At 39.1% G+C, this 13,251-nt stretch overlaps 1 protein-coding gene across 6 annotated transcripts in view; it reads left to right on the top strand.

Moving 5' to 3' along the window:
* Window positions 1-861: 861 nt before the first annotated feature.
* The window catches only part of Ptprc (protein tyrosine phosphatase receptor type C), a 111,690-nt gene continuing 99,300 nt past the window's right edge, over window positions 862-13,251 (top strand). For all 6 annotated transcript variants that reach the window (XM_085688167.2, XM_085688168.2, XM_085688169.2 and 3 more), the window contains exons 1-2: window positions 862-1,019; window positions 1,096-1,211. In XM_085688167.2, the coding sequence (XP_085544293.2) occupies window positions 1,139-1,211 (73 nt within the window). In that variant the 5' untranslated portion in view covers window positions 862-1,019; window positions 1,096-1,138. The remainder of the gene's footprint in view (window positions 1,020-1,095; window positions 1,212-13,251) is intronic.

Raw genomic sequence — 13,251 nt, forward strand, 5'->3', positions numbered from 1 at the left:
ACTCAGTAGGTTATGTGTGCGTGTAGTACAACAATAGTTAAAGAAAAGAAGGCCATACATTTGAGAATAAACAGTAGGTTGGACGTAGGAGGGGTTCTGGGAAGACAGGGAGTGGGGGAAATGATGTAAAAATGGTATTCATGTAGAACTGAGCAGGAGTGTGGGGGGGTGGTAAAGTATTGTGATAAAAAGAAACATGTTAACCTTGTGAAAGACAATCCTTGGTTTTCCTTGCTCTCCCTTCATTGGTGAATAGCAAGGAGTGGTACCAAATATAGGAGGATTCCAGCCAGGATGCAGAACTCACTTGGGCAGAAAGGGGTTTCTGATGCCACCGTTCACAATGGCGCCTGCATAAAACCAAATACAACCAAATGAAACCAAAACAAACAAACAGAAACAATCTGGGAAGCCCCTGAAGTCCAGTGGGAGTAGTGTTGCAGAGGAGAGCCACACAGCTGAGCAGACTGGGATATCATTTGAGCCTGAGCTCCTTATCACAGAAAGCAGGAGTTGGCAGACAGAGCAGAAAGTAAGTTTGATTCACTTGGTCATCTTCAACGAGCGTCGAAGCCTCGTACCAGCTCAGTAGATGTATTACCTTGCCAGCCCTGATGTTGGCATACCCATGGGGAATCTGTTTTGTTATCTCTTGGGTAAGAAAATTATTGATGGTTTGGGGATGGATGTATCAATTTTGAATCAAGCTGTCTCAAAAGGATATTATAAAGGAGCAACATGTAAGTAGTTTGAGACTGTTTCCCCTTACAGGAAAATTGAGAAGATCTACCAACAGCGTAATACGTGAATTAAGGAAGTAAGCCATTGCACTGACTTTGAACGCCTTTTTTTTTTTTTTCAACTTCCTGCAAGGAGGACCCTTTACAGTATTTTTGGAGAAGTTAGTAAAACCGAATCTGACATCACCATTTAGCAGTGCAAGCAGCTAGCAAGTGGTTTGTTCTTAGGGTAGCAGAGAAGGAAACCTGTTCCCCATCTGATAAGACACAGTGCAAAGTGTGCGTTCAAGTCTTACTTTGAGTTAGCTTTACAGAGTCCAACTTCTAGAGAGATAACCATTATTTTGCCTTTCAGGGGGACGCACGCTCTTTCTTAGGGACACAGCTGACCTCCAGATATGACCATCTATTTGTGGCTCAAACTTCTGGCCTTTGGCTTCGCCTTTCTGGACACAGAAGTGTTTGTCACAGGTAAGCATTTCAATATTCATTTTTACTTCTTTGTATTTTGTTCCTTTTGCGGGGAAGCCTGGCTTGAAATGAATATTTTTAAATGCTGTGTGATGGAGACGGAAAGTAAGAAGGCCCACTACTCCGTGGTCAAGGCTGTGGCTCAGAGGAACACTGCATACGCCGTTTCTGTTTAAAAAACATAACTGTTTTGGGGGAAGAAGGCACAATTTAGCAGGAAAGTCTTGGTTTCTCTATTTGCCAACGGTTCGAGGATGTCGCTAAAGCAACAGACCTGAACTTGCAGCTCTGACAGTCAAAGGAATTGTTAAATAAAGCAGTTTTTATGCTTTTGAGCAGAGTATGAACAGTTTAAAATCATGAGACGACTTTGGTCTCTTCAGATGGGAGGTGACTTCCTCAAATGTTGATGGTTATTAAAATAGGGTCTCGAATGCTTGGCTACAGAAAGGCTCACAGATGTGTGAGGTGCTTTCAAAAATTTTAACATTTCATATAATTTACCACAGAAGGCATTTTGAGTGAATTATTTTAATTCCTCAACAATGGTTCTTATGAATTTTGCTGTGGAAATTCTGGCAAAGCCACTGCCCTTCCTGGGTGATGGGTAGATAGCTAGATAGCACCGCACTGAAAAGGGAAACATTAAAATTCCGAAGAATCACACAAACTCTGTGTTCTTGTATTATTATTATTTTTTTTTTGCTTAAGTTCAAGATCTTCCTACACTTCTGATCTGGTCAATAGATATGTCTTGAGTTGTTTCAGTGAGTTTTGTTGATTATTAAGTGACTAATAGCATTTCTTTTTATAATTTTTAACCTAAAGCCATCCTTTTTTTTAATCAAAAGGCATTGACAATGAGTCTTTGTAGAAATTTCAAGATATTTTTAAATAGGAAAAAAATAGAGCTAATCAGAATTCAAATTTATTATTTTTTATGTTTATTACTCTCTCGCTTTCCTCTGAAAGTCGGGGCACTTATAACTGAATGTGTCAAACGGCTGAATGTGTCAAATGGCTAAATTATGTTTTTCATCACCTATGGGCCTGGAAAAGAAATGTGGCCAGAGATAACTTTTTGGTGTTATTGTCACAATAAATTTGTTTTGCTTTTTAATTGTAAAGAGGAATTTTAAAAATCCGCTTTGATAAGTTGTGAATTTGCTTGGTTTAGGTTTTCAACATGAAGATTATTTTTTAAAAATACACAGAACTGCAGAATTTTGTCATAGTAAGCAGATAACCTCTCATGTTATTGTCTGTCTATCATTTTTGTACTCTAAAGAAAATTATGGAGAAGAACTTATGGTTATGTATAGGCATTTTATTATAAATCAACATACTTCCACTGTAAATTCCCTCTCAGGATAAGTCATCAATTCTTTTAAAATGAGTATGAAAGATACCTTCAAGCCTTGGAGCAAATCACCCTCAAAGTTTTAAATCGGATATTTAGTGTTTTTAGCAGAACAAGCATATTTGAATTTGTCATCAAAGAGTGTATGAAGGGATCTAAAAACCATTAAATCAACTTTGCCAAATATTTTATTCTAAGTAACTAGATAGAAATAGATTATTAATCATTACACAGATGATGGATAGGTGATAGGTAGTTGATAGAAAGATTTTTAAAAGATCAGGTTTACCACAATTGCTCCCAAAGCACCAAGGGTAAATACTTCTCTACAAAACATTTGTAGTCTCTCTTAACATGTGTGCTTATTTTTGAAAATATATTGATACAATAACCATTTGTATTAGAAAATGGTGTTTAGCATTTCTAGACACATTTTAGACTCAGTTTATACACTTGCAAATTTATTATTTGAATTTATTAAAGCTTTGAAGTGTACATTTTTTTATTAAGAAACAAATGACTCGGATATCTACTTATTTTATCTTTGCATGTTAAATTAATTCAGTAGCTATAGGAAATAAAATTTTAGGCAGCAGCTTTTTATTACGTGGTTTAGAAAAACAAAGAAGAACAGTAAAATAGAAATGAGGCATCAGTGGAAAATTCACACCACTTCAGCATGTTATTTAACCCCTAAAATCTGCATAAACCAATGTCAAATAAATTCTTCCAGGCCAACAGTGACGCTGTGTTCATATGTACAAAATGTCTCTGATTCCCCTGCTCTGTGACCCTTTGCCACAACAGTTGGGCACAGGATGCTTGTACAAAAGTTGTGACTAGTTCTAGGGCATATGGATGGCGTAGAGAGTGCGGGAAGGGTGCAGGGTTTCTGCCGCTAATGAAGTCCTAATCCGAGGCCTGTCTGCCACCCATCAGCTAACGGCTAACAGCACCTTCGGTTGTGCCCTTAAGAGTGTGCAGTGAGTTCTGTTATGAGTCAGAACAGTGAAAACTCACTTCCTGAGCACAATTCTTAATTTTCCATCAACATTAAAGTTGTAATGTAACAAATATGTACTTGGCCTTGTTCACTGCATGCATTTGATATAAAGTATTTATTGAATCTGACAACCACTCCTACTAAGTTCTGAAAATAACAGGAGAGCCTGGGCTATGGAAATGGCAACTTACTATTTATTTACTTTTTGTGAACTGCTAAAGTGTTTTCTGTGACTCTTGTTGCTCCAGTGAGAAAAGTGTTTGTTAGAGGAAAGAAAGGTGGATTAGAAATGGGGGTTCCTTTCTCCTGCGGGGCACTCTGAGCTTAGGATCAGAGTGGTGTGCTGTCTTCCTTATTCAATTCGGTGTCTTCCCAACATGACAAGCAGTGAGCGTTGCATGTTGATGTTTTTACATTCTTTGTGTGCACATACATACATGTAGATATGCACACATAACATGTATACACGGTGCCTTTTTTATGCTGTCATCTCTCCTGTCTGCCTGTTGGGCTCTCCACATACTTAGCTGCTCAGTACTGTGGTTCTGTGAGTACAGTGTTTCAGCAGGGCAAGTTTTCCTCAGTCCAGACTGATTGCGCCCTCCCCTCAGTGCCTTGGAGCTTATTTCCAGCCTCCAAACCAGTCCTTCAGACATGGAAGAGCTCTTTTCTGCAGTGCATTCGTGCATGTGTTCCACAGACAGCTTAAAAAAAAAATCCGTCTGTTGAGATCTCAATTCCATAGTCTGTAACATGTGACAGATTTTTTTTCCTCCGGTATGAATCTCATACTTTCTTCATATAATTTAAAGTATTAAAACTGGGGCGGGGGGGCGAGATCCTGAGATTTCCTCATTAGTTGTATTTTCTGTTTTTAAAGTATCAGCATGTACTATACACAATCATGACACTGCTTCGGCCATGTGTGCAAATAGCGGGTGTTGTTCTTTGTCCCCTCTTCTATTTCACACTCCTCTTCCTGAACAGCTTCCCCTCCCCTTTTCTCTCCTCCTCTCTCCTCCTCCCATCCTGTCCTGTCCCCTCTCCTCCCCTCCTCCCCTCCTCTCCCTTCTCATCCCCTTTCCTTCTTTCCCCTCTCCTCCCTTCCCCTCCTTCTCTTTCCATTTCCCATATTTTCCATGACTGATTTAAAAAGAACAAGTGTGTGTGTGTGTGTGTGTGTGTGTGTGTGTGTGTGTGTGTGTGTAGTTTCAACATCAAGTTCCCTATGCCCCCCAGGCCTTTAAGGTTCCATAACATCCCTCTGACACTTTCTACCACTTTTTCCTGGAATCTGTCAAGGATTATTTCAATTATTGTGATGATGACGGAGATAAATGAGTCAGTGTTTTTTAACTGCCTGTACCCTACATGAAAGCAGAAACTATGTATTATATCTTTCTGAAACTCTATATCTGAATTTTTTACCTGAGATCTGGTTAGTTTGTAAGTATCTTATGGAACTCCTTGATAACACTGTAGATAATGATGCTGATGACTGTAGAGAAGAGGGGAAGAAGGGAGAGGAGGGGGAAAGGTGTGGACAGGGAAGGGGAAACCTCAGAGAGGAAGGCCAGAAAGAAAAAAATAGTAAATAAAAGCAATTAAAAGGCAAACTGAGAAAGTGGAAATAGAAATTTTGTTATGGTTGCATTAATTTATTTTTAATTAATGTGTTTACACTTTGATCCTTCTTTGCTAATTACCTCTTTCATATCTATTTGATTTCTTGTTGGGAAGAATATCCCTGACTTCTTAGAAATACATGTCTTGAGACTATTTTCCCTTGAAAGTCTCTTGCTAGGATCTTGCTGATGAGGTTCATTCTTCAGAGAAAGATGCCCCCAGGAAGGGGAGTCAGGAAGGAAGAGGAAAAGGCACATATGTAGCAGCGTTAACCTGTGGCTCAGTCTTGGTAAACACTGTTTTGAGTGTTCATGTTGCTGGTCTGGGGTTCCCTTTAAAGGTGAATGGGAGATACTGGACACGCAAAGTTTGCCAAGTGCCTGAGAGTCATTTCTCTCCATTTAGTGGGATAGTCGACTCTAATCAGAGTAGACAAATAGTGTATCTACCAGGATGATTCATTTTGTTGGTGTATATGATATTAATAAAGACATTGTCTATCAAATTATTCACGCAGAAAGAAATTGTGATGAACTCAATTTCTGTCCAAGCAAACTATTAGTTTTTCGGTACTGGACAACAAACCCCATAGCAGTTGCCTAACACTGAAGGATCAGTAAGGCACACAGATGGGACTTCTTAGAGAGGGTTACAAAACACAAATTAAACATTGCAGATTTTTCACTTGGCAGCATCATATCATATCTGTTGATATGTAATATCCAAATACACAAAACTAAAAGTTGCAGTGATCATTGGATTTTGTGCACATAGCCTTAGCCAGAATTTAGTTTTATGAATAAACGTAATTGAAAAATGGTCTAATTCTTAACAATAAGCACTTTTTAAGTGTTCTTTTAGCCACTGTTAGTTTTTAAACTTTATTTTGGAGTTTTAGTGTCACGTGCAGTACAACAAAATCCAATTTCTTCCTGTTTTCTCAAACTAGTCTGGGACAGTGCGAGCACTGGGAAGCATCTGAGGGATTAGTTCCTGGTCACATGGTGAGGTGAGAGTCCCTTCAGCCAGATGCATCTTGAGTTTTTCTTTTTCTTTTAAGAAAGAAGTTTAGCTATTTCTTGGTAGCCAATGGGAATGTCATTTGTAAGATTGCTCTTGCATCAGCTAGAATCAGTTTGATCAATGATCACTCATTTGTATAGCATTCTGATTAGCTTCTGTACCTTACACTAGGCCCTTATTCCTCAGTGGAGCAGGGACTAAAGAACAGCGTCACAGTAGAATACGATGGATAGGAAGTGCCAAAGCATCCCTCTGTGGCTCCTTGCATTTAATAAAAATGAAAGCAATTAGCACTGTGGACACAAGTTTTGTTGAACTGTCTGCACATCTGGGGCTTTATTATTCTAACTTGAATTCTTCTAAGAAAAATGTCTTTGTCTCTCAAAGGTTGGCCATGCTTTCCTTTAATCTGTGTGGGCTTTTTTTTCCTTAAGTGAGCAAATTATAATTGATCTTCAAAATTTAGCTCTAGTGTCATAGACCTGTAATGACTCCCCCTCTCCACTCCATTCTATGCCGGTCTGTCCTGTGGGGAGTCTCTAGGAGCATTCTCTCTTCTTTTCTGCCTTTCCTCCTCTCCATCTATGTGCCCCACTTCTCCTTCTTTCTCTCTGGACCTACAAATCCCCTGTAGCCATCACCGGATTCTTTCTTATTTACCACGGTTGATCAGTCCGTGGTACTTGCTCTATGAATGGTTGGGTGGTCTCTGAATGTGACCCTGTGACCCTGCTCTGTGTGTATACAGCGCTTACCAAGACATATGAATAATTTGAATCCTGCCCTTTTATTATTGTTGTTTATGTAAATTGCTCTGAGATTTCCTACGTGGTAGGAATGTCAACAAATAAAAGAAATTGTGCAGACGCTAACATTATATGCTCCCTCTTTATACTACATGCTATAAATAAAACTCTCTCATTTCTCTGAGTAAACCGTTATTGTTTCAGACAAATTGAGAAATACAGCTATAAACAGAGTCAAAATGAAATGAAGGTGAGATTTCCCAAACAAAGAGAAGTAGATTATTGGCACCCAAGATCTAAAATATTCTTCAGTATTTCACTTAACTAGGTCAACTCAATCCATTCATTTATTTAATCTGGAATCTGATGAATCAGATTTGGGTGACTGAATTCTCCCCACAGCGCCCATGAACATCATGCCTTTCACCAGTCCACATGAAGTCTGTGATCAGCAGCATGTTGGCTAAGACGAGATTATGAGTCCTCCGTTTCCCACTCTAGACTCAACAGTTCTTACTCAAAGCAGTAACGTACTTTGCTGAAGATAATTATTGGTGGTGATAACTTTTTATAAATACATTTCAACTCACTATTTTAAGATATACTACTCAATAAACAAATTAGCAATACTCATCTCTCCTACTTTTGTAAACTGTCTTCAGGATGCCAGGGCAACTGAATTTTTTTTTTCTGTGTATGTGTGTAGACACTTGAGTGGAAGATGTTCTAGAACCCCCAGCATCTGTACAGATGATTGCATGCTTAATGGGAAAAAAAATGAGAGACACTAAAAGGAACTGGGCAACCACTGGGATTTGCCATACTTGTTTTGTGATTTCTTTTCAGCAGAAAGTACTTACATGGAGAAAAGTCTGAAGACAGACATCTTTTTTCCTACCACATAAGCAGCTCCTAGCTTTATGGGCATTCCAGATTACCATTACACAGTCATTAGCGAGTCACAGATTAGGGCTGGGGGTGGAGACAGGAAGACTTCCATTTTACCTGGGGTCTGTCTGTTTATCAGTCTTTTTGTTTAGCATTCAGTCAGTCTTACTATGGTTCCAGCTTGGTAGCCAGGTACTTGGAGGCTGACAGTGTTCATATGTAAAACACAGCAGGAGGAGAGCTCCTCCATGCGCAGCATGGGTCACAGGTCCAGCCACTTGGTTTAGCTCTTTCCACGCACCATTGCTCACTGGGTCTCTTGTACATCTTTGGCAACATCTAACTCATTTGAGATTCAACTCTGTTGAAATGGGCAAAAAGCATCTTTGATTAATATGTGTTTCCTAGCTGATTCAAACGTAATGTGATGAGAACATAGGAGGCTGGGAGAGGACAGGGTTGAGTCTTTCTAATGGTGGGTATATGAGGAAAATACTGGATTTTCCCCCCATTTAACTTGTTTTTGAGATTACACAAAGTGAGAGGCACTGAGTAATTTACTCGAGTGTCTAATTCTTTTTTGTTTTGAAGTGCAAGGGAAGTAATTTGACCTTTGTTCAGTACTTTGATCATGGAAAACACACAGTGTTCTCATCTTGCTCCAGGAAGTACAGGCACCAGCTCATTTTTCCACAGTCACCCCCAAGCACAGCAGATACATCCCACAGCCACATTGCCCACATTTCCACTCTAGAAACAGGCTGGCTCAGCTTCCGGGAAAGCAAGGAAACAATGTATTTACTGATGCCTTAATATAATAAATGCAGATTGCCCATCAGAAAATTGTAAGTCACATATGTTGACTTTTTCGACATGGATTTCTAAACACCCTTCTTACCTCTAAGGTCAAGTGTGAACTTATACCCTATAAATCTTGAATATGTCTCATTTCCAATACCTGGGTTGTTATGACCTGAATTTTATTATGGATACTTTAGATATGAATACAACATATAATAGAGGGTTGGAGAGATAGTTTAGTGGTTAAAAAACATACAATGACTAATAACCACTTAGTGGTTGATTCAGGGTCTTGACTGTGAGAGGGAGTGTCAGAAGGATAGCAGATAAACAGAGGGCAGTGTCTGGGAGCTAAGCATGCTAGCACAGACTAGAGGGTGGTAACATCAGATTCAATCATGTACAGGCAAAGTCAGTCTTAAAATATAACCTAAATTCTCCTGTAGCCCTGTTGCCTGGAAACTGGAAATTACACATCAAGATCTCAGTTTCTTCAGGCATGAAATGGGAATAATAGCAGGAAATACTAAGTGAGATAATCTATTCGCTGAATCAGTTGCTTTCAGAGTGAGGAAATTGTTCTAAAGAAGAAAAGGCACCACTTCCATGCAAAGGGTGATCACATATGAGAAAGGGGAAGTGATTGAGAAATGGTCACATGTTAATAAGGGCTATAGCAACCATTCAATGGTGTAATATGGGAGAAGGCCAGATGCAGGAGTGCCTGTTTCTTTAAATGCAATAGTCAAGGATGACCTCCTTGAGGACACGTCATGGAGCCACTTGTCAACTGACATGAAGAAGAATATGAGGTGATTAGAGTTTGGCACGCACAACGGTCCTTTGGTTAAAGCAAACAAAGTAATGTGTTTAAGGCACAGAAAGGTCAAGTGCAGTGTCATGGTGAGCAGAAAGAGGAACAGGAGACAAGTATAGAGTTCTCCATAAGTGGGCCATGATGGTGCACACCTTCAAACCAGTACTGGGGAGGCAGAGGCAGGCAGATCTCTAAGAGTTTGAGGCCAGTTGGGTCTACATAATGAGTTACAGGTCAGCCAGGGTTACATAGTAAGACGCTGTCTCAAAACAAAACAAAACAAATAGAATTCAACCTGAGTATGCTGAGAAGATGCCATTTGGAATCTTTAAGAAGAGGACTATCCAATCTTATTGGTTAACTACACTACCCAGGATGCTGTAAAGAAAACAGGTCAAATGTAAATAAATCAGAACAGGAAGATTTGGTGTGTGTGTGTGTGTGTGTGTGTGTGTGTGTGTGTGTGTGTGTGTGTGTTGGGGGAGAGAGAGATTTACATAGAACTGAGAAAAGTAGCTTCAGGAAAGGGACATGAACATGGAAAATGATGCTGAAGAGGACTGCTGGGGAAACAAGACAGTCAGTGAGGAAAGGAAAATGAATTTGCCTTGTATGAGTGTGAAGGACTTAGAACATCTGCTGGTGTGCACTGATACATCACTTAAGTGCATATAAAATTCCCAAATCCTGTCCCTTCTTGAAGGTGAGGCAGAGGAGTCATGGCATCCCCTTCTGTGGTCTGTGTTTTATTTTCATGCACTCTAGTTAAAATAGTTAAAAAAAATACCTTTTACTGGTGACTTGGAGCTTTGTTGTCATTGTTGTTCTTCTTATTGTTTAAAAGGTTGTTTCTATATCAAATTTTAAATTTTCCTTTTTGGTGAAAAATTTGGAAACCAATTGACTATCAAGTTGACAGGTGTTAGATAGACACTAAAACCCTTGATGAATAGTGCCCATGGGAATAAGCCCTTAGTCGGGTGACTAACATGAGACAGGCATCCTTTTGACTTCAGTCATGGTAGAATTTGGCCTGTTTGTTTTTTTGAGTTTTTATTTAAGTACAACTTGTTTTCGTCTTCACTGGTAACTAGTTGATGAGAAAGATAACTTTTTGAGGAAAAAGAAGAGTTCTCCTAACATCTCATCATTTTACAGTGGTACTTTGTTGCCCCCAATATGAGTAATTCTTCGACTTACGTCTCCAGATAAGTAGGCAATGGGCCAGTGCCATATTCTCAAAGGAAATAACAATATTTAGTGTGCCAGTAGGATATTCTAAAAGGAAATATCTCTATTTAATTTTCCTTGCTCTAATATTAAATACTAAAATTGAGGAAGAATAAATAGGGAAAGGGAAGTAATGCTGAGTATGCCTGCTTCTCGACAAATTACTTAAATCCACTCATTTGCAATCTGCCATTGCTTGGAATCAAAACCTAGACCCTTAAGTACTCATGGCAAGTACCCTACCATTGAGCTAAGCCTCTAGGCCCTTGGCCATTCATTTCAATAAGGGAAACCACATGTGTCCAAACTCAAAGGAATGAGTGATATAAGTGTTTTTTTGTCACTTATTTTGTTTGTTGTGTTTTTATTAAGTTGAAAGCAGACACTAGATGCCTCGCCAGTTGTCTGTGATGTCTGTAGTGGGACACTGGAGAGAAAGTAATGCAGTTTTCTCTTTTTGCTCTTAATTTTCCTAGAGCCAGAAAGGGGCAACCTGGGCACATCTGCTGCAGCCCTGTCTGAAAGAATAATCAGGGCAGCGAATGAATGAGGAGGGATGGAGGGAGACAAATAGTCCAGTGTCTGAGAAGTAGAGCATCGCACATGCAGGGTGTGCCAACTGTGCACCAGAGAGTGTGATTGCTGCAAAGTAGAAAAACCTGCACTGCATAAGCATGGTAGCGTAAATGTAAGGTTAGGAAATGCGAGCAATCTGTCCCCAGAAGCGTTAGCTCTAACACGCGCACCAGCACTACATTTTTGGTCCAGGGGTAAAAGTGGGAGGGAGAGATATCATTCTGTTGAAATGATAGAGGCGTATATCTCTATAATTGTGAACAGCTGTGGACGGCCCATGCTGGGTGGTAGTCTCAGCCCAGATGGAACCTCCCAGATACTTCCAGGTTGACGTAGAAGAGGAAGTCACCAAAGCCTTTGAAAGAGCAGATTTTCCCTTTTCTGAGCATAGACAGTGGTTTGTGAGGGCAGCTAGAAGGCATGGAAAAACCAACATGGAGGATGGCCAGTGGGAGATCAAAGACCCGTGGCGCCTCAAAGCTCTGGAAGCGAAACAAGTTGGATACAGCACGAGGAGGACTTCAAAGATGGGGAACGAGATCATAAAAATTGTTCGAGCAGTCAAGTCTAAGTGTGCCAGTTTTGTCACATTCTGTTTCCGGGAGTGCTGTAAAATTGGAGATATTTTCTATTCATGTCCATTTAATTACACATAGCTTCCCATGTAGTTCAGTCAACTTGTAAGAAAATAGGTGTATACAATGCCCAAACACAAATTCCTTTCCTCATTCTTTTAATGGGATCCATTCTCTTAGCATCTGTTTTAATATTTATACTTTTAAATTTGGGGTGACTACAGAAAATCAGTGTGAAAGCATTTCATAAGGGTAACGGATGGGAGGTACAAAAGATAGCACAGTATTAAGTGTTTGTAAGTTTATAAAGTGGTTGGAATTCTGCCACTACTACTAATATGTGTAGCTTTTACTCAGTTCTTCAAGAGTTAGGCTGTAAGGTGAAATCTTGCTTTAAAAACAATCAATAGCTGATGTGTTATTATTTAAATCAAAAATTAAATGTCCAGCTATTTTTATGCAGATTCCTATTTTTAAATCAATCTGTTTTGAAAGGCATCTGTATTTGCTAAAGAACAACAGTAAAAAAAATGATGAATGCAACTTACAAAGCACAGTTTTGTACAAAGCCAGTCTATGTTTGGTCAGTGTTCATAAGGAAAAGAACTTCTCGTAGATGTATCATTTAATCAAAGACAAGATTACTATAACTTAGAAGGAAATAGTCACATAAATGTAGTTTTGGCAAACAGAAAACCACACTCATAGGCCTATATTTTAATTATCTATGACTCTATCCCCATATATTAAGTTGAAACAGAAAGTTTAGTAATTTTAAAACAAACGTAAAACAAACCTCATTTTACAAACCTCTTTTGGCTGGGAATTTCCTTCGACAGTCACATTTCTAGGGAGATCAGAATGTGCGCGTTACTTTTGGCCACCATTTAATGGACTGAACACCTGGATCTGATGGGAAAGGGTCACTTCCTCCCCTGGCTTTTCTAATTATCCTCTTACAGAGATATGTGTGCTTCATGCTTGTTGGGAAAGTGGCCAGAGTCTAATAACGGCTGTCATAACTCGCAGTTAACTGTGGCGTTTTCAATGGCTTTTCAAATTAAGGACATTTTTTAAAATTTCTTTAAAAAATATTGGGAGCTACATTGAAAAACATTAGGGCTACAGATGTTTTCCTTTATAGTGTTAATTGATTTAAGGTCCATCGAAATGTTGTTAAAATGTCCAGAAGTTCACAATAATGATGGCACATGGATCAGATTAAAATTCTTTTTATGTAGGAAAAAGAATAGAAAAACAACCTCCAAACCTCATAGTTTGTACTCCTCCATTCTGATAAGTTTGGTGGGTGGATTGCAACAGTCAACTCATAGTTAAAATTTTTCTCTTATTTATTCTCTAACTTTATAGTAAATAAAAGAAAAATAAAGGTGT

Source organism: Myodes glareolus, chromosome 5 (genome assembly GCF_982192425.1).
Source record: "Myodes glareolus chromosome 5, mMyoGla1.1, whole genome shotgun sequence".
Classification (NCBI taxonomy): Eukaryota; Metazoa; Chordata; class Mammalia; order Rodentia; family Cricetidae; genus Myodes; species Myodes glareolus.